Source organism: Drosophila kikkawai, chromosome 2L (genome assembly GCF_030179895.1).
Source record: "Drosophila kikkawai strain 14028-0561.14 chromosome 2L, DkikHiC1v2, whole genome shotgun sequence".
NCBI lineage: Eukaryota > Metazoa > Arthropoda > Insecta > Diptera > Drosophilidae > Drosophila > Drosophila kikkawai.
In genome coordinates this window covers 15,589,837-15,611,117 of record NC_091728.1, presented here as the reverse complement: position 1 = coordinate 15,611,117, position 21,281 = coordinate 15,589,837, and the positions used below count along the sequence as shown (strand labels likewise).

General features: G+C 43.3%; 2 protein-coding genes across 2 annotated transcripts; both read right to left on the bottom strand.

Moving 5' to 3' along the window:
* Positions 1–317: 317 nt before the first annotated feature.
* LOC108077306 (lipase 3) lies at positions 318–8,992 on the bottom strand. The gene is made up of 5 exons (XM_017170586.3): positions 8,368–8,992; positions 3,159–3,336; positions 2,686–3,047; positions 2,452–2,610; positions 318–1,286 (listed from the first exon to the last, which is right to left on the bottom strand). Exons 1-5 carry the CDS (start codon positions 8,602–8,604, stop codon positions 597–599), a joined length of 1,626 nt encoding a protein of 541 aa, XP_017026075.1. The 5' UTR covers positions 8,605–8,992; the 3' UTR covers positions 318–596.
* An 8,243-nt stretch (positions 8,993–17,235) lies between these two features.
* dbf (doublefault) lies at positions 17,236–19,970 on the bottom strand. The gene is made up of 2 exons (XM_017169948.3): positions 18,319–19,970; positions 17,236–18,234 (listed from the first exon to the last, which is right to left on the bottom strand). Exons 1-2 carry the CDS (start codon positions 19,556–19,558, stop codon positions 17,447–17,449), a joined length of 2,028 nt encoding a protein of 675 aa, XP_017025437.1. The 5' UTR covers positions 19,559–19,970; the 3' UTR covers positions 17,236–17,446.
* Positions 19,971–21,281: the final 1,311 nt, after the last annotated feature.

Below are 21,281 nucleotides of genomic sequence, written 5' to 3'. Positions count from 1 at the left end.
ATAAGGGAATATATGTTGCATACTTTCCATTGGTGGGGAAATAACATGAAATGTAGTATACATGTCGTATGAGTAATATACGTAGACTACAGGGAATTTCCTTACAACTTGAATAAAATAAATGAAACTAATTGTGCAGACTTAATTCATAACTTTTATAAGAATTAGTGCTTCTCACCATAATGTAAGTAATAAAAAATATAAAAATCCCAAGAAAGAGGTGCCTCTTCGTCAACACTGTCAAATTAATCTCTCCCCATTTTCGTGAAGCCTCTTTATATAAAAATTCTTTTATATTTTCTTAAAATATCTCTTTTATTATACGTAAACGTAATTTTAAAATTACTCGTAAATTTGTACACATAAATTAAAGGGTTTAAAGGTAGCACAGAAAACGGATCAATTAATTCTGGCGGAAAAAGAGCGGCTCTGTGTGTGTGGAAGGATGGTACTTGGATGCATGGATATGGATTGCGCCTGAGAGATTGCACATGACCTGGAGGTCTTCCCTCCTCCTGGCGATGCTGCGATCGGTAAATTGTTAAAAATGTCATCACAGTCATAATGGAATTGGAACGAAAAGGGCCTGGTCAAAGTCACGCCTCCGTTTGAACCTCAGTTGCTGGGTTGCTGATACCGCTGCTGTCGGTCGTGGTCAGAACCCCCACGTCGTCGTCGTCGTCATTTATTGGCTCCCCAGTGGTCGTCGGCGTGATAGTTGTTGGCGGTGGGGTGGCAGGAGGCAAGGAGCTGGGGGTGACCATGCCAAATCCATGAGGCAAGTGCACATTAGGCGGCAGGGTGCCGTCCCTCATCTGTTGCTCAATCATCTGCTGCCGAAGATGCTGTCGCTGCAGTTGCATGGCCAAATAGCTGGCCAGATTGGTCCTCAACTTGATCTGGTGGTTCTCCATGCGACGAACATTGCGCACCAAACGATTATAGACCAACGGCTTTACGTCAATGGCCCAGAGGAAGTCCAAGTGATTGAACCGCTCCATGGGCACCAGGTACTTGTCGATCACGTTCGGCAGCTCCCGGGCCAGCCGATCCACGCCGGTGGTAGACACAAGCAAGTCATTCACGGAGTAGTACAGGGCAACGGGAACCTTGACCCGCGACAGATCATAGTCCGGCGGCGTCATCCTGTTGTACTCTAGCTGGTTGCGTAGGTAACCGCGGTCGAACTTTCGGAAGTGTCCCGACTTCATCAGCTGGCCAAAGTGTTCCAGCTGCTTGATGGAGGCGCCTGAGGGTGTGTGGCTTAGCATCACAGGGAGCATGGTCTAGAAATATTTAAAATATTTTTAATAAATTTTTAAAAGAACAGAAATTCTCTTAATATAATGTTTAATTTTGATATTATTTGTTCTCTTATTTTCCCCAGTGCATGGGTAGCAATTCTGCCTGTTACACCTGTTCCGTACACAATGTAACAACGCCGAACCGTGTTCCCTGTGCCCCTACATGGATATTTCGAGCTAAATTACTGATAAAGGGCAAGGTGGCGTTGTGGGTCTGGGTTCAGGTCCATGTTGGGTCACAGAATCGCACCTAATTTGCATGCATTGTCGCTTGTTGTCGGCCATCTCTGGCAGCCAGGCTCTGCCGGCATCCCAGCTACCCAGAATTCCGGGCATCCAAGCATTTGTGCCGGTTAATTATGCCAATTTCAAACATCGCAGGCGAGGACAACACGAAGACAATCCCACGCCCACTCTTGGCCGGCCGTTGACATAATGGATAATGAAACCCTTTCAATGTCGGGTCAGGGGTCGGAGTTGCATGCGGTTCGAGTAATTTAAGCCGCCGCATTTTGTGGGCCATAATTTTGAATCTGCGGGTGTTTAGCTTGCGGCCGATTATCGGCCTAAAGTTTTGCCAGGGCATTGAGCTTATTGCCGCAATCGCATTAGTGCCACTAGAAGTAAACAGCCTAGAAATTGAGCTATTTCGAGTTCGGTTTAGTTTTAAAACTTTTCCTGCATTTGATTCTACCACAGGGAGCAACATGTCAAAGTGCAAACCCAATTGGCAACGAGTTGAGGTGGCTTAATTAAGTGCCAACAGCATCGAAGGGACAACCCGAAGACAGGGATTCCCCCAAAAACCCAAATCGATGCCTCTCAGCGTGCCTGCAAGTCACGCGAAATCGTGGCCAAAACACAACGAAAATCCAATTCCAGCTCACCTTTTCCCTTTCTTCTTATACTCACATACAGAGCGGAAAATCCTTACTAAAAACAATTAATTTAAATTAAAGATGAAGCTTCCGTTAGTGTTAAACCATTTTAAGAAGGAAAAGCATCTTTCAATACTCAGTAAAAAAATAAAAGCAAACCTATTATTTTGTTTCCCCATAATTAAATAAATTTAATCAAAGTTAAGCTTCCAATCCTGAACCCTAACACTTTATCCCTCCATAACTTTGCCCAGTGCACTAGCTCTTACTTTGTTCAGCTGTTCAGTATTGTAGCCGGCGACCAAAAACAGGATATTGGAGCAGACATCCTGCGTCATGGCGTTGTCGTGGCACACAACCTGACTGTGGTCCACTAGGAATTTGGTGTTGGGCATGAATTCCGTGATGCGCAGCATTCGTGTGGCCGCCTGCAATGAAAACGAGAACGAGGGGAGAACACGGATTTGAAAATGGAATATGCAAAATGTGAAATAGAAACTCACCGTGAGGAAGTCGAGGAACAAAACAAGGGTGCGAAACAGAGGGCTCTTCATGTCATGGATGTAGGCAATGGGTGCTAAGGCATGCATTGAGGTGATCTTCTGGGTGTAGGACGGCTGCTCGGAGCACAGAACCCAGAAGATGGCCGTGCCCTGCGAGTGGCCGATATAATGCACCTGCTCATAGCCGGTCTTGCTCAGGATATAGTCGATGTTTGCCGGCAAATCGTACTTGCCCATTTCGTGGAAGGTAAAGTCCCAGAACTCCTGGTAGTCACTGTTCAGGCTGGTGTGGTTCTTGGAGTACCGATTGCCACGCGAGTTGCCCATCCAAACGTCGTAGCCGAGATCGGAGAGCATGTAGCCTGAAAGGGTTTTATAAAATTAATGGCTCTTTTAGTTATAAAATTAACTTAAAGTATAGTTATAAGCCTTTGATTTATTCTTATTTTCTTGTACAATCTCCTCACACTTACCCAATCCAGACTTGGGACCCATCAGCACCCATGTGGCCGAGGTATCCAGGATCCCATGCATCAGCAGCACCGGCTGGGCTCCCTTCTTGGGTATGCGGTGCATTTCCAGGATATAGCCATCCTTCGTCACCACCGTGTGCGTCTCCGATGGATAGCCGTATTTGCGTATTAATTTGGGCTGGAAAAACCGGAAAGAAATCCAGGAGAGAAAGGTGTTAGAAGTGCAAATCATGGCAGTGTGAAATTGAGTTGCCTTGGCCGAGGTTTATTTCTACTTTTTTTCCGTCTGCTCTCACAGCTCTTCAATTTGCATAGCTCAGATGGGAGGGAGGTGTCAGAGCAGGTGAAAAAAGCCCCAGGAAACCCACTGGGGGCGTCATCATCAAGGAGGCACTCCGTCTGGCCTTAACCACAGTCATTTGGAGCTAATGAATTTTAATTTGTGGCATCAACAAGTTAATAAAGTTGCTAGTTGCCAAGCTGTTGCGGTCGTCAAGCAAATTGCTTGTGCCTGGCTGGGCTTTGAATAATGGAATTATTCTGGCGGTCGTAAGATATACATATTTATATATAGAATGTTATTATTGACACCGCTAAAAACTACAGAGTAATACTCATTGGGGAGACGCTTTATTGGAACTACAGGTGACGCAAAAGTCCACGCGGCAACCTTTATAAGCACATCGCCATAGTTTAACCCAGTCACGTATCACGCATACGCACTGTATGACAGCATACTTTTCTTCCTGCTTATAGGTTTTAACAGAAATCCGTGATACTTTTGATAAGTTCGTTATGCAATGGGGTAGTGGGTGCCCGAAAAAAAAAAATAAACAGAAAAAGAAAAACTCATAACACAATTGCAGAAGTTAAGTTATAAACACGCGATTACTTAAACCCACAAACAAAATTAAAACAAACGCCGCCAGAGACTCGACTCTCTGGGAGCTGCTGGCTGGCATTTTAATTAACCTTGGCAGCGAATGGCCCGAAAAAAACAAAAATAATACAAACACTGCAATTGGCCAACTGACTTTGCCGGCTGGTTGGACAACATGAGGAAGTGGTACGCAAAGTAAGGCAGCCAACTCTTTTTTCCTGCTCTGTTTTCGGCCGATTTTTGCCAAATGTTTGAGCATAAATTTGGTTTGTTTTTATTTACCCAAATGTATTTTTTTTTGGCAATTTCCTTGGCTGTTTTAGTGTTGCATAATTTCTTTGTTCGCCGCTTAAAAAGAATGAATGAGCCAGCCCGCGAACGAGGTGCGAAGAAGCCGGCGCAGAAAGTGACTTGGCCAAGCCCCGAAAGGTTGCAACAGCTGCTGGAGACGCCGATGCCGATGCCGCTGGCGATGCTACTCGGTGAAGTTTTTGTTTTCCTTGGCTTGACACACATTTTTGCGAAACAACAGGCCTGGCCAATATTAGCACAGAGCTCTGGCCAGGAAGGCGTTGCAAAGACGCGCAAAATGCAACAAAGTGCGGGCCGGCAGCTGGATTTTCCCGCCCGCCTCGGCCATGTTGGCCAATCTCGAAAAAGTTTGGAAATTCACGTAGATGGGCAGTGCAAAAAAAATCAGCAATATTCGGACAAGACAGCAGCAAGCAGGCAAATCACACAAATTGCACACATAAATTCTTCAATTACTTTGGTCTTTTTTCTCTTAAATAAAATAAGAATCAGAGGATTATTATTGTAAATAATACCTCTTTATTCAATTGAATATCCAGTGGCAATCATGTGGAAAACCTAAATAAACTTATTTGTTGTGTAAACTAATAATAAGACAAAAAGCACACGCTGGACCAACAAATATTGCACAAATATTCGAATTGTTTGTTTTAACGCCAATTTAAATACAAAGACCAGGCACTCTGCGCAGTGAATAAATCAAATAAACTGCCGGCTGCAAACAATGCGCGCAAATGTTGGAAAAACTATAATTAAATAAATAAATGGAGGGTAGGGGAGAGGCGAGGCAAGCCAGCGACCGGTAGAAAAAGTAAATGTAGTGATTTTTCGACCTGGGCCAATGCAAAAATGGATTGTCTGTTTCTTATTTATTTTCTCTGTTTCTTTATTCATATTTTTACGGTTTCGCTAACTGAACTTATGCGTTCGTTTTGGCCGAAAAAAGCCGCCAAAACTTTATTAGCACCTATAAAGTAGTCTTGGGGCGCGATTATCATATCGGTCATCATGACCCACTAATTTTTCGTGTGTTTGCCTGCCTCCGGTTTGTGTCCGCGCTAATTGGCAATGATTCGTGTACAGTGGATATTGGCTAAAAGAAATAGTCAGGGTAACTAAGGTTGCTTGTGGAATTTGTTTAGCAAATTTTGGGAAAAGGTATTTAACATTAGATAAATTATTTATATATTTTAATTATATAGGAATATAATTATACTGAATCGATATTTAATAAATATTTTAGTACATTTTACGATGTGATTTAACTTAAACGATGGCTACTGTACATCCAGTGTTGCATGGTACATGGACTTCCATGTTTTCGTTTGCTTTTGTAAATTCAATGCAAATTTTTTGGTGTCAACGCTTGGAGGGGCTGCTTTTGCTTTCGGCGCGCCTTTTTTCAAATCATTTGCATAAAATACTTTTGATGCTCGAACTTGAGGTGAGCTTGTCAGCGGATTTACCTTTTGGAGGAGTCCGAGTCCGAGAGCCCGATGGATGGGGCTCTGTGTCAATATATCCAACTGGTAGACCATCGCTCATTTTGTAACTGACCTTGATATTGACTAGGCTTTTATCACTCTTCTTTCTCATTATAATGATTGCCGTTCGAAGCGTCTCGATGTCAGCGCATCATCGACCCCAACTGGTTTTTCTTCATCCATCCATCCTCCGCTCCTCTCCCCTCCTATTCGGTGTCAGGTCTTCTTCTTCGGCTGCATTTTCTGGGCCGCCGTTTTATGCCGCCGACTGACATCGTTTTAATGGCATTAAAATCTTAGAGGTTAATCACATTTGAACTCTTCGATTCAGAGGCTGATCAAGTGGAGCAGAGACTTAAGACTTGAGATAATTATGCAAATTAGATTGATCGATTAGGGTTTCTAGAATTTGATTACCGTTTGATTAAAAGCAATATGAAAATAGATAATTGCCTTGGTGATTGATTTTTTTTAAACGAAGCCAAACATTTTCACAACTTTCTTAAACGAAAATATGAAAATACAATACAAAAATTATAAAATATAATAATTTATTGAAATCTTTTTTGACTTGAACCCATTTCTGCCGGTTAAGTTACAACACCTCGACATAATCACTCCCAACGACATCCATTTGTAAGTCTTTGGCAGCCCCGGCAATGCGGAAATCTTTAAATTCAAATTAAGGCAAAAACCGAAACCTTTTTTATGCAAAAAACAATGGGGGAAAATGGAGTGCCAAGCCAAGAGCTGCAACTTTGTTATTTCCTGATTATCGGGGGTGCCTGCGGGCCTTCCTCGTTGACATTTTGGGTGGGAGGACTACGGACGACGGGGTGGCCCAGAGCCAACTCCGACTGCTAACCCATATTTCAAAGTCAGTCAAGCGCTGGACGTGCACTGGAGGGACCAGGCTAATTGCACGTTGATTATTGTGTAGCGTTGACAATTTCAATTTGTTATTGTGCCCGCCACCGTTAAAGGTGTCCCCTCAGAGAGATATAGTGGTATCTGTGTATCTGGCCATCTCTCAGGCCCTGCTATTATGCAATTTGGCAACGTGCAGAAATTACGGAGGGGCTTTTCGGTGTTTTATTCCGAGTAGACACGCGCAGCAGAAAGCCCAGCCGTGACTTTGCATAAGATCCACTTGAGCAGTTGACAATAGACAGGGTACCTGTGTACTTGTGCACCCTTTATTAGTTTCTGGGTCTGCGCAATATACTGAATCACGTAAATCGCATAAATACGTTACGTTACGTCGTCAATGTGTACTCGCACACATGTTAATAACTCTTTTCCACCGGCTCTTGGCCTGGCTTTATTGGCTCTGCTCATTTTCGCCCCAAACTGTTTGTTGACTTCTCCCGAAATATTGGGTAATCCTCGGCTTTATTTGGTTACCGATCATACTAGATATGTTTTGTAAAATGACTTTTCAACAAGGCAAATGTAAAATGCAAATTTTCTGGCCTTCAGGGAAACCCAGGGAAAACCTTAGGCGCGTGTGCAAGCCTAATGAAAATGTTGATCTAATTGCTGGACACGTAAGTCAGCGTTGTAAATGGGCGCAAGGTCAATAGCCAACGAATCGGGGCTATCAATTCTAAAAAAGCGCTCGCTTTCGACCATAAAATGCTTATTTCGTGTCCGATCCATATTCCATCGAAGGCTAAGCCAAAGGCTTACGCTTTTGTTTGGCTGTAAGTGGCGGCTTGAAAAGCAATCAACAAATAAATAAATACAAAAACCTGTATGGATTTCTCGGACGCGTGGATGATTGCAGTCTTATCGTTCTTTAACTGAGATAAGTCCCCACCACCTCTACTGGTGTTATTTAACACCACCGGCAATGCAATGCAATGCTCATAAATCTTTTAATTAGCCTCAGCTTAAGAAATTAATCCAGCCGTTACGTACGCGCGAGTTAACTCACTCGCCGAAGTTAGACATGATTAACGCCATAAAAAGGCAACGAAATTTTCACGAGTTACGACCACTCTCTCCTCTCGCTTGCCAAACACAAAGGGAAGTCTGTAAGTGTCGGTCTCGGTGCAATTCCAACTGCAGTTGATCACGACAGGTGACCATTACCCTCCGCCGGTAACTCCAACGAACCTCTTAATGGTTCTTGGTCAACGAACTCTCAGAACGAAAATTTACACTTTTCACTAGACGTGGACTTTCTTTTCACGTCCACTTCCACGTAGTCTTTTGAAAAGTGTAAATTCATTTGACACACAAGAATAAAGTCAAACGAAAATAAATGCCAGAACTAAACGCGATTGTTCCTAAAGAAAACCGTAACCATAACAAAGCGAAAAACCAAACAGAAATCAAGTAAAAACTGTTAGATAAACCTAGGTGAATGCCAAAGGGGAAGTCAAGCGGAAATATTTGACCGACTTGGTAGACAAAATGATATTTGAAAACTGATGGGGGGAAAATTTATGGACTCAATCTTTATAACTGAGCTTCAAAAGTATTTCTAAAAGGGGCAAAAATCTTTATATTTTTTTATCCTCAAACTCACCGTAATTAGTGAGGCATCTTCAAGGACATCTGACTTGAGATTACGCCCACCGCCTGCCAGATTGGCATTGCTCGACAGCAGCACCGAGTTGAGAAGGTTCTTGAACGTCTGCGAGGTGGAGCTGAAGGGCGAGAGTAGGGTGAAGGCACCTGCCCGGCCGCACACCTGCATGGCCACCAGACAATGAAGCAGCAGGGTCATCAGCAGACGACCCCGGTCCTCCACGGTGGGTCGCATTGGAACGAGACAGATCGAAGCAAACGCGAAGCACTCACTGGGACACTCTGGGCACACTCACTTGGCACACTCGCACACTCACTCCCCTGACTCACGCTCAGTCGGACACACAAAATGGGGCAAATTGGCAAATGCAGCGGTGGCCTGCACTTGGGCGTAACGGTTACGTCGTCACTATCTCCGCTTTCGTCACAATCGAGGCACGTAACGTGTTGGATTGGTTCGGATCGTATCCGATTGGATGGCAACCGGGGGTATCCTTTAGCTTATTCCCACGGCCAGTGACACACACTAATCCGTAGCACTGGGTCTGGGGGTCTTGGCGCGGCGAACAATCTGCTTTTGGCAACCGTCTGGCTTGAGCTTCGTCACTCGACTGGCCGAGACTCGGCTGGCAGGGAGCTCAGCTAGCCCGAGTTGCAGCCACGATCGGTGGCTTTGGGGCCAACTTGTTGGACTGCGGATCGCGTGCTTGTGGATGCGAAATAGCTGAAGCTCCCGAAGTGCTGATTTAAGGCAGGTATTGTGACTTGCTCCTCTCAATATAAAACGGTCGCTTAGCTGCCACTTGTATGGCTTGGTAATTAAGGTGCACAGGGATAAAAAGAAGTAACATTAAAATAATATATTGCTACGACCAAGGATTATAAATATTGTATATAATTTAATGAGAATATATGTTTTTGTATTGTAGAAATGATACGAATAAAATTATAGAAAAATCAATTTTTTTAATTGATTCATTATAAACTAGCTTATATTTAAGCATAAAGTAATACTGTAAGCTTTGGGAAATTTTGTAAATTATATACTTTGAATTATAACAATTAAAAACAATTTTCTCCCTGTGTAAATATTTACCGACCTAGCTCAACTTGCCCAGTTTAGTCAGCTGATCATGCCGACATGTTCGACGCCCCCAATGCAACCTGTGGCCGCTCCCCTCCCTTTGCTAGCCATGCTTGGCGCGTGCCGAGCAAGTTTTTTGCCTAAGTCTTTCGTTTCGTTTGGATTCGTTTCGCTTTCCTTCGGCGAGATGGGGCTTGTCTCTGGGTTCGATCCGTTTAGCCCGTTAGGCGGCGGAGCACTTGGCACGTTCACGTCCCGAACGTCCCATACGGTGCCTCGGTTCGGTTGCGTGCTCCGGTGGTGCGACGCCAAGGTAATTGCAATTGAAGCAGCCCCCATCCCGGCGAGGCTCGGCCTGTCGAAATATTTGGCCCGGCGTCGGGTTACGTCTGCATTTGGCCAAATTAAAATGCAGGTGGAGAATTACTCAAAGACGCAAACACACACAATTTTGCTTTGTGCCGCGCCTGGCTGAAGGCGGGAGCACTCCTCCTCCCTCCCATGGCATCGCTCATTGCGCGATTTGTTGTGATTGCCCGTCATTTGTTTTGTTTATATCTCATTTCAGGCTATCTGCATCTTGGGATTATTCCATTGCCTGCCCGGTGTTGTCACTGCGTCTGGGCCTTGTCTTGGCTTTATTTCTTTGTATTTTTTCTGTTCCCACCACCACAGCAGCTTTGGCAGCTATCTCTTCCCGTTTATCTCGGGGTTTCTTGGTTTTCTTGCCGCACTGGTTGCCCTTGGCCGGGCCAATTTGTCGGCTCCTCAATGACAACAATGTGCACAGACATTAATCATAAATTCAATAACCATTTTTACATGCATTCTTACCACATCCACGGTGAGCGAAAAAAAACTGGGGGAAATAAAAGAAAAACACTGGAAGGAAGTTTCGCAGAGGCGAACGCTGACATTGAAGCAGCCCTAAATAATAGTATTTACAAACTTTGTTTTTTATGGATATTGGAGTATTTTTTTTAAAGATTTCAAGTAAAGTGTTTATTAATAAAAAGAGATATAGTCGTGGCAAAAAATTAAAAGAGGAATGTAATTCTGAAATAAAGTAATAAATGACGCGAAAAATTGTATTTATTTCGATTTTAAAAATTCTGTTTTGAATTATTATTTGATTTCTTTTGAAGGAAAGAGTTAAGCATATATTATATTAATTTTATTATTATTAAGGTTTGAATTTCATTTCAGAATCTATAATTTTTTTAACAATTACAAATAGAATTGCAATTGGTTAGCGATTAAAAATGATCACATAGCATACGATCTGCACTCCCAAGGCGATGGCAATTGGGTCGCAATGCCATTACAAGTGCCACAAACTTGGACTGGAAGGAATGTCATGAACACGTGCCACTTGCAATCACCTGAGGGGCAGGGCCATCCACTTCTTTCGCCGCTGTCCGGCTTCGGTAATTGTGTTGCTGTTGCTGTTGTGCTTTTCGTTATTATCTCGCTCGGATTGTTACGACTGCAATTATCTGGGGCTTTTATTTTTGGTTTTGGCTCTGCTGAGATTCTTACAACATTTCGTACGTTTTTGGGCTGGGGAAAATTGCCAATACCAAGAGTAAGGCAAACGTGGCAATGCCACTGATCAGTGGCAGTTTAACCCACTTAAGACTTAGCTTTGGCTCTATCTTTACTTAAATTTAATGTTTAAATTTAATATAAGTAAGACTTTAAATTAATCTGCTGTATATAAATAACAAAAAGTTGATCCACCTTTTTTTCATATTTTATTTTTAATCCTATATATTTTCATTGCAAAACTAAATGTATACAATACGCTATGCACCTCTTATTTATATTTATTCTTTCATATATATATTTCCCAATTTAATGTATATATTCACCTTTCTTAAATGTTGAAAATCACATATTTTTTGTAATGGGTTAATGCTGCCAATCTCAAGGTCGCGAGGCGCGAGTAATTTTTATTTTACGTATTTTTGTTTGTTGCTGCCGCTGCATCGAAATTGTTGTAATTTTTGAGTTTTTGGCTTTTTTCGGTTTATCCCGCATCGCACCGCAGCGTGACACTGAAAATATCTGTTGAAAGAGAGTCGTATGTTTTAAGTGCCGGGGACAAGGGGTTAAGTCCCAGTTCCAGACATTGTGCCCAGCTTCTCCTTGCCTTGTGGCCTTGTCGAGAGGATTTTTGCGGCTTCTGTTGGTGTTTGCTTTACGGCTGACACACTTTTCGGCCGTCCATCTCATTTGCATATCATCTTACGACGGCTTATAAACCATGTTTGTATTTTGGTATAAGTATGTGTATCAGGCAGAAGTGCTTAATTGCCGCAGTTGACTTGGCACCCGGGTAGGGTTAATTGTTGTGCTAACACTTTAACGACTCTTTGAACCCAGTCCCCAATTGTTCTAGGGGAAACCTACGCTTGATTTGTATTGACCCCAGCAGCGAGGAGGAAACATTTCAAGGCTTTAACGCCTTAGAACAATAAATGGCTTGAACATTAAAATTTACAGCAGACATAAAAATTTTAGAGAGAATTTAAAACCAAAATGAAAAGGTTAAACTGTGATAAATTTATGTAGGTAGCGAAACTTGCTAATATTATTATGAAGTTTAAGGAGTGTCTTAAAATGTTTTTAGCCTGGATTTTTAAGCTTAAAAAGATATCAGATAAAGTTATAACTTCTGTATTATATAACCTTTAAATAAACCAATATAACAGGAACTGAGGGAACGTTATCTTACAGCCTTCGATCATCTCCAGCTAAAACTTATGACTTGAGTTACTTGATATGATCTTCGTTTTCTTGATTTATTTTTAGAACAAGACAGGCTATTTCTGACCACAAAACCTTTATTTTATTAACTCAAAAGTAATAAGAGTACACATAGTCTTGCTAAAATCAAAGAACATTGTAGTTGATGGAAGCAGCAGACAGTTAGCCAGCCAGTGGGCCTTTCCCGTGAAAGTGGGCGCTTTGAAACCGCATCTTAATTGTGGCGCCTGGATCTCGCCCACGCCCACGCCAACAGCATCCAGCCATCCCATTCCAAGCAGCCGACGGGCCCACACCGGCTTTTGGCCAACAACTGTAATTAGGCCAACGGCGGCGGCGGCAACAAGTTGCAATTGGTGGGGCGTTTTTCTCCTCTCAGTTTTTTATCGCCCAACTTGGAGTCTGCGTAACGTGGTAGTTTCGCGGATTTTATTGGCGGCTCCGGTCGCTTCTCTCGGGCGATTATGTAAAGTGATTCCTAACGCTCAGAAAACTTGGCTGCATGCTCCTGGGGCTATTACTGTCATCAATATTTGGTAACGAATTCCATTCGCATGGCATTCCAATTTCAGGTTGATTGCACCCAGAGACAGATGCAGTGGCGGCGGTGGCCCACTCCTGGCGGGAGCTTCTCTCCATCGCAGCGGCGGTGGCCTGTTATTATATAATCTTCCAGCCCGGTGCCACCGTCCCGCTGCTGCTCAACAACGTCCGAACTACACAAAAATTTTCCAAACCAAGAAAAGTCTGCTAATGGCGACATCGAAAGTAGTTTTGAGTGTACTCTATAAAACGAGGAAAGCTGCACGAAAATCACAAGATGTTGGCACCATTTACCAAAGAGTAATTAATAATACAACATAAATTTTACCAAATTAGATGGAATATGGTAATTATGCTGCATCGGGAATTTCATGGAGCATACGCAAGATCTCCGGCAGCAATTCCTGCAGTTCAGGATCGTCAGCCAGATAGGGTTCAAGGAATTCCCTCAATGGATCCAACTCGGCAGGCCTTCTGGCTCGCTTAGCTCGTCGTCTGTGCACCATTATGCCTTAGTTTCTTGAAACTAATTTTAATTCTGTATTCATGTAATCTAGCTTTAACTTGGTATTTTTGTCTCCACTAATTTAGCCTAGAAATGAATAATATTTTCTTGGCACTTAAGCTAAAAGGGTTACTTGATTTGTAGAAAAGGGAATTAATTTTTTCGTTAAAAAGAGCATTTACTTTTTCTGCACTAATATTTTCGGACTTTTCCAGCTTTTGATTTCAGCTTCGATGGCGAGAGTCATGAGACATGAGGCACGCGGCACAAGAGACAGAGCCCCAGCGGCGTTGTTTGTTTGCTTTTCCAACTCTGCCACAACAGCAACAAAAACAGCATAAACAACAACAACAACTACAGGTGGGCACCGACCGAATGCCTTGCCAGATTTGTCATTCGCAAAATGTTGGTAAATGTGTCATGGTACCAGGCAGCAGCCAACAGGCTCTGTTCCTGTTTACATTTCTTGCAATATTTTTGAGCGAAATGCCAAAGTATAGCGCCAGCAGGTTTTGTTCGCTAGCTGCCACACATTCGATTGACACATATCTCATCCCAACAATAAATAAATAAAAAAGAAAGACAACAAATTTAGGAAAAAACGAAGCCCAGCTTAATCTCGGGGGATTTGTTTACTAATGCTGATGTCTGCGTCGCGAAATGCGGATTCTAATGAACGTCTTGTTCAATTTGTTGTCACTTGTTGCAGATGACGAGGCAAAAATGAGGGTGCGAAATTGAGTGACTTGGTATATTTTTTCATATCATTTTCTTGAAATCAGAAGAAAATTAAAATTCAGAGCAATGATAAGTAGATGAAAAGGTAAAGAATTTGTGAAAAAAACAACGTTTGTAATGAGCTTCAAGAAATTTAGTTCCCTTAATTAAGCCTTTTTTGTGTCTTTAAAATATGGTTATTTTTTAAATATAAATTTTTTTTAAGGCTTTTAATTAGTAATTTATAATTACATGCATTTATTCCGCTTTCGCCCCGAGTATGTTCTTTGCCAGTCCGGTTTTCCTAACAGTACTTCGCCTCTCTCCATCATATACTTGCTTCTTTTTCTTTCTATTGTTTTTTGTGACACACAATGTACGCAAAACACGTAACAATTAAAAACATTAAAAGCATTTTATATAATTCGGCAGAGACAGCCAAACAATAAGCACTTCACACGCTTTGAACCTTTTGCGCTGATCCCCAACACACACCCTTTGAGAAATGTGAGTCTAGTTTTGACATAACATCGACCGACCTGTAATAAGTGCTATAAAAACAGTAAGCGGCAGAAAAAAAATATACACGGTGACTGTGGCATATAAAAAGTTTATTAGTTTGTGACAAGTAAACGACCACATAACGTATAGGCAAATATTTGAAACGGGCATATTGTAATATGTCCATAGCATTACATTTTATATGATCTGTAAAGCATGTCTATGAGAAGATAAAGATTTTTTATTATTGTTTTATTATAAATTTTTTATATTTAAATTAGGGTTGTAAAGTAATCAGCTTCTGTATTCAGGATATATATATTTGTTTGCCGTTTTTAGACCTTTGTTAGGTATTATAATCTTAGTCTGAAGTTTGCAAAGCAGTGATTTTGATTTCTTAAAATTTTAGATTCAGTAGGCAGATTTTGATAAACTTGAAAAACTATCATAGAAAAGCTTTAAACTTTAGGTTTTTAGGCTTTGATTTGTTCAAAAAGTTATACAAAAAATATATTGATAAATATCGAAGAAAGCTAATCTAGATGACATAAGGTGCTTAAAAAGCTGAAGATCGCTGAAAAGCATGTATACACCGATTTGCAATTTAAATTCTAATTTATTAAAAATAAATTAATAGGAATACAATTTTTGTAATTTGCAAACATTTTCATTTAGCATTTAGCAGATTAAATTTCAAACTGCAATAGTATATAAACTTTGGCTTGTCAAAGTTAGTTTTTTTTTCATTTAAATATTAGAATTATCTAAAAGAGTTTTAAGAACCAAAACTAGCCTAACAATTACTTAAAGATATAGTCATATATGATAATTCCATTTCCATTTCTGAGACTTAGACACATTATTTAATATGCAAATAAGTTAAACTACCTCGGCATTTTGTCCAAGTGAGCATTTTGCCAAAATTATGTTAATTGCACAGATGCAGCCTGCAGTTGTATCTCGACCCGTGTGTATCCGTATCTTTGCGCCGCACTCTATCTGGGGGCCATACGAATGCAAATTAGTCGCCAGAGTCGAGAGTTTGCCCTGGAGAATGTGTTTTGGTTTCGGTTTTGGTTTTGGTTTTGGCCTCGCCACGCATAAATTTCCTTATGCCTGAGCGATTGAGGCAGGCCCAGAGGGGCATGTGAGTGCGAGTGGCAGGAAATGGCGAATGTTTATGCTGAAATATGTTGAAAGGATATTTTATTGAGCGAGAGCGGGGGCTGGCTCAGTTTGCTCACCCACAAAGTTGCATAATTAATTTGTTTACACAGTTGTACACGAACTCAACGCAATTTTCAGAGGGTCTGGAGTGCAGCTAATATAAATATGTGAAAAAACAGATACATGTCAGACCTGGAGAAACGATAATGCATTTTTAAAAGCCATTATAAAGAGCAATCAAAGGCCATAAAAAATAACATTAACGGGATATTTTTTCTATAACGTTTTGATTTTAAATTCAATTTACTTATCTTACCGGAAAAAGGAAAAGTATGAACTTTTGAAAATATTTCTTTCGCTTTAACTGGCAATTATAATTCTTTAAATATCTATATATTTTTTAAAATTATTTACATTATATGAAAAGACTTGAAAATGTATTTTTATTCAGCTGCAGTTCATCTGCTCACGACTGTCATCGAGCCAGATAAATGCAAAGCGAACATCCATTCGGACAATGGCAATATCATTAACTTCATCATCGATAAAAATGTCAATTTCCCGCCCATATTTATATGTATTTTTCCTACCCCTACTCATATGCACATTTCCGCAGTGAAAAGTGTGGAAAATGCGACATGAACAATACCAGAAATGGCGTCAAATGTTTTACAGTCAGATAAGAAGTTTAATTTATGCGAAAACATGTTTGAAGCTTCTGCTGTCTGCCGGCGAACCGGCGACCAGACCAGGCCGAAGGGGTAGGAGATATCCGTAACCGTAGCTCTGTGCTAGGGTGTGTGATCACCACGGTATTGACCTTGCTCTGCCAAACCCAAACAAAGTAACATAGCTGGGAGACAAAAAAATTGGCCATAAATATTCTACCTCCCAAGTTTCTGTGCCCGTTTTTGTGGCTGTGTCAATGTCGGCGGCGGTAGGTGTTGGTTTTTTAGCTGACATTATTTATTTATTTAGCGCCATGTTTTGTCTAGACTCCCGCCGACTGGCAGTGGCGGTCTCTCTTCGATATAACTCCTTTTTACGGCCACCATTGTCGTCTGCAGTGGCATCAGATTTTATGCCACTTTCGTCTGGCGACCAGGGGAAAGCGTGCCGATGCATAAGCAGGCGAGCAATTAAAAGCAGGGATTCCAGACAGTGGCGGCGAGAGAATTGCATCATTAATTAAGCCCGGATGAGTTGATAGTTTCTCACCCCAGCAGGAAATGTGGATTTCTGATTCGGCTGCAGTGCACTTTGTTGCAGCAACATGTTGCTGGTATACATTTATGAATTATCCCCGAAAGTAGGCAACATATTGCAAGCATCATTTTCCCAGAAAGCAAAATTTAAGAATAATTTTTAAGTGAGAAATAAGTATTTTTAAACATCTGCAAGTCTAAAAAACAAATAGCTCTGTAGCTGTGTAGGAAATTATACTTAATTTAGTTTTAAAAGTTTGAAAACCTTATAAAATTTATGTTTAAACTCGAGTTTATTTTGTAAAACGAAATGAAGCTTTCAAAGCCAAGCCAAACTAATATTTACGTAATAAATAATGCACATTTTACTCTACGTTTTGGGATTTTAGGGAGATATTTATTTACTACTATTATAAAACTTATAAAAAAAGCTAGATAGATCAAAAATAAATTGCAATTAACACGCAGCACTGCAACGCGGACCGGCTTCTTCGATCCGGACTTTGGTGGTTAAATCGAACTGCACTTTGCCTTCCCTACTATCCCCTCCCTTTATGGCATCCATTCCGATCATCCTCGCTTCTGGTCACTGCGGGGGCAGACGCAGCAGGTTGCGCTGGTGCATGCGTCCATTCTCGTGCTGCTTCACGGACTTCAGATGGTTCAGGGTCACGTTGCAGGCCTCACAATAGTAGGCGGCACTGGGATCACCCCAAGGGCGGAACTGGATTGAACCGGGAACGGGGAGCATGCCCTGCGGACGAAGCGGGGCCAGGGTGCCGTTGGTGTTGATCTCGAACATGTGGCTGCCATTGACGGGGACCGGACCCAGGCCGAAGACGCCACGGACGCGTGCTATGTGGGCACGCTTCCGGTGGCGGACACCTGAGATGTGCATGGCCATCTGGGACTCGGAGGTGATGCTCACGTCGCACAGCTCGCACATCAGTAGCTTGGTGTCCTTGCGAGTCCAGTGGCTCTTTAAGCCGTTCGGCTCACTCATCTGGCGCTCCATCTGGCGGTGGCGGCGACCATAAAAGTGCTGCTCGGCATGGATAATTGAGGTGAGCCGAAGGTCGCATAGGTCGCAGTACAAGTCCGAGGGTCGGTCTTTGTGCAAATAGCGGAGCACTTGATCCGGCAGGGCCAGGATATCCACAAGGGCCGAGCCCGTGCCCAGATTCTTCTCGAAACGCAGGCGGCCCAGAAAGGTGCTGACCCTGCGTTCGTGAGCCCGTGACGTGTAATGGTCAACGGAGTTGCGCACCGTCCGCATGGCCGTGTGACACAGAGTGCAGTAGTTCCAGCGGAAGAACGTCTGCGGCTCCCGATAGCTGTGGGGCTGCGGCAGCGCCTCCGTCGGCACAACAACATCTGTAAAATGAATAGAGAATGATATTTATTTAGATTCCCTTTTAACAATTATTTTTCTCAATAAAAATCTCTGGCACATCTCACCTGTGACACTCGGCAGCGGCTCCTTGGGCTCCGTTGGCATTATAGCCATCAGTCGCTGCATACTCTGGTCGACCTTCTCGCGTCGGTCCGGCACCTGATCCGACCGGCTTTCGACGTGCTCCTGGAAGCGCAGACGCATCACTTTGTCCCGATCTGTATAGGCCATGCACTGGTCAGCGGCCTTGTAGCCGTTCTTGTGGTGGCCATTGAGGTGGGGCGGGAAGCCGTTGAGGCCCTTAAAACCGTTGCGGCCTTTTAGGCCATTAAGTCCGTTAGGAAGATGAACCTTCGGCTGCTGCTGCTTGGGATGCTGCTCCACTGCTGGCTGCACCCTGCTTCCTGACCGGTAGCCGTAGAGCGGACGCTGGAGCAGCTGGTTTGGCACATACTCCCCGTTGCTGTCCAGACACAGTTCGGGGATTCTAGCCCACTCGCTTCGAGTTCCTCCCGCCTCCGGCCTACGCCCGTTAGTTCGACGCTCCTCCTTGGAGACCACGTATTCGTCATTTTCGTCCAGAAGAAGCAGTTGTGGAAAGCGGCGGGGCAGCGATGGCACATTCCGGGAACGCCGCTGCGACTCTGAGATGGGAGATGAAGCAGGAGTAGAACATGAAGCTGAAGCTGAATCCGTGGCTGACTGTATGGCTGCTTCCTGTTCCACCGGCAGCCAGGTGTTAGAGTAGGGCAGCTGCTTCCCGTATAGTGTGTCCTCAAAGTGCTCCAGAATGGGGTCAGCGACTCTGCCAGCCACGGCTGGGGCACTGCATGTGGATATGATGGCCGGGACGAACGGAGAATCCGCTGAGTGGACCACATGAACGAAGGACTGGCTCATTACCAAGGGCTGTGCCGGCACTGGAATCGCATCCAGACCAAAATGTCCGTGCATGGGACAGGGCGGTATATCCGGCAGCTTTGGGACCAGCGAGTCCATTAAATCGGGAAGCATCAGTACCTGAAGATCGGTGTCAGAGGTGCTGCCAAAGTCCGATGACCACCACGGCTCCTGCTCCAGCGCCCAGCCCCAGGGCGGCACGTTCACCTGATAGCGGTAAACAGTGGTCTCGTCCGTGCGGCGCAGCTCCACCAGGATGGGCACATGGCCGGACGGGTAGCAGGACGGCGGCTGGGGCACGGCAGAGGCCACGCGCATAATGCTCCGGGCGCACTGCATTGCGATCTGATGGTGCACCACAGGCACACGTCGCTGCGGGCTCATTGTATATTTTTGGTACCACATCACCTTGGATACTTGGTTCTACGGTTGGGTTTCTCGTTTATGGGATCTCCGGCTGAAGGGAGGATTTTAGTTTGTCGGCTCGGCTGGACTTTGGAGCGGAGGTCTTGGCTGGCGCATCTGGTCCGCCTTCGATGGTCTCTTTGAATAAGTTTTCACTCGGGGCTCTTGCTACTTGGGCCTTGGTCGCTTTTCTATAGAAAATACAGAACTCGGGTGCTGTCAGAAGGGGTTTCAACTACACTTGGGGCCTTGCGAAATTCCTCGACCGCTTCTTAATTGTTTTGTGCTTCTATTTGAATACGAAATGTTGGCGAAACATTTGAATTTGTTGGGATTGGTGTTGAAAATGTGTGAAAGGTTTATCCACCAGTCGAAAACTACATAACAGAACACAATTGCTGCCGCACGACCTTTGTTGGTGATGGAAATGTCAAAGCTACCTGAGTTTTAAAAAATTGAAGATTAACAGGACTGCATTTTACCCTTCCTGATAATTGTAACAAAAAGTGTTGCAGAACTGTGGGTTTCCTTTTTCAAACTTGTTTTATTTATATGTTTTTTTATTTTTTATACAAAGAAATTCATTCATTCTTCTACATGTCGCTTTAAAGCAGACCAATACATTTTCCAGGGCACAGCTTTCCGGCTTCGATTTGTTGCCAAGCCATCTGGCCCTGTACTTAACCAGAATTCTCATTCAATTTCAGGCCTAAATCCTTCAAGGATGCGACCCGGCTTGATGCGTGGGACCCAATGAATTGGTGTCAGGAAGCAGAGTGCCAGCTCATCCCAAGGGACCTCTTGACGCACACGCAAATTCCGAGAAACGAGAAACAGAACCGAGCTGGCAGGGCTTTAAAGAGTCCCTGCGAAACCAGAAACAAGGAGGCAAGGAGCAGAGACAGAGGCAGGGACTCCAATATATACATCCATATGTGATGCCTTGGGACATTAAAATAATGTTTAGCGCGTGATTTGGCTGGAGTATCCTTGGCATCAATTGTCAGCGCTTAGCCGGAGGCCAAGTTTATCGGAGGGACGTGGAGAGAGGCCGCACCTGTGGGAAGTTTTTTGAGAGCAGGTTGACAACGAGCCCCGCCGCTGCCAACATCAATAACACTAATGGGAAAAGGATAAAGATAAGCATTAAATAACACACGTACGCCGGGCTCGCGACAGGGGAATCGGAATCCGTTCCTCGTCCAGAAGGGCCTACCATGCGAGGAGAAGCAGTGATGGCAGCTATATGAACATATGTACATACTATTATAATGGAATCTTAGGTTTTTATATATTATATCAATTATAAGAAATCTGTTATTCAGTAGTTGCAGTTTCATAACCATTTACTTCTTGATAAGAATTTAAACCGGGACTTCTACTTCAACTTCAACAATAATTTATAATTTAAATATAAACAATTGTTTTAAATATATCTAAAATGAAAAAAATACTTCCATCTTCTAACTTGGCTTGAAAAAAGCGAAGACGTCACCTCCAGTGAGGAGGCTGCAGTGGGTGGCATGTGCCTCGCGGGCTACGTACGTGGAGCTGTTAAACGACACGTTCCACCTTCCCGTTTCCCCATTTGTCCTCTACTTACCACCCCCAACCACGTTTTGTTTGCTCTGCGCATTTTTCACATTTCGCGTTTCCGCTTCCGCTTGTTGGCCATTGTCGTCGTGACTGCTCCGCTCCGGCGAAAGAAAGAAATGTGTCACAC

What these genes read in the sequence shown, in the direction of transcription:
- LOC108077306 (XM_017170586.3), bottom strand. Translation starts at nt 8,604, where the DNA reads ATGCGACCCACCGTGGAGGACCGGGGTCGTCTGCTGATGACCCTGCTG. An exon ending in GGGTCCCAAGTCTGGATTGG is followed by an intron (nt 3,048 to 3,158) that starts GTAAGTGTGAGG and finishes AAACCCTTTCAG; the next exon opens with GCTACATGCTCTCCGATCTC. An exon ending in TGTTCCTCGACTTCCTCACG is followed by an intron (nt 2,611 to 2,685) that starts GTGAGTTTCTAT and finishes TTTTCATTGCAG; the next exon opens with GCGGCCACACGAATGCTGCG.
- dbf (XM_017169948.3), bottom strand. Translation starts at nt 19,558, where the DNA reads ATGTGGTACCAAAAATATACAATGAGCCCGCAGCGACGTGTGCCTGTG. An exon ending in GCCGCTGCCGAGTGTCACAG is followed by an intron (nt 18,235 to 18,318) that starts GTGAGATGTGCC and finishes TTCATTTTACAG; the next exon opens with ATGTTGTTGTGCCGACGGAG.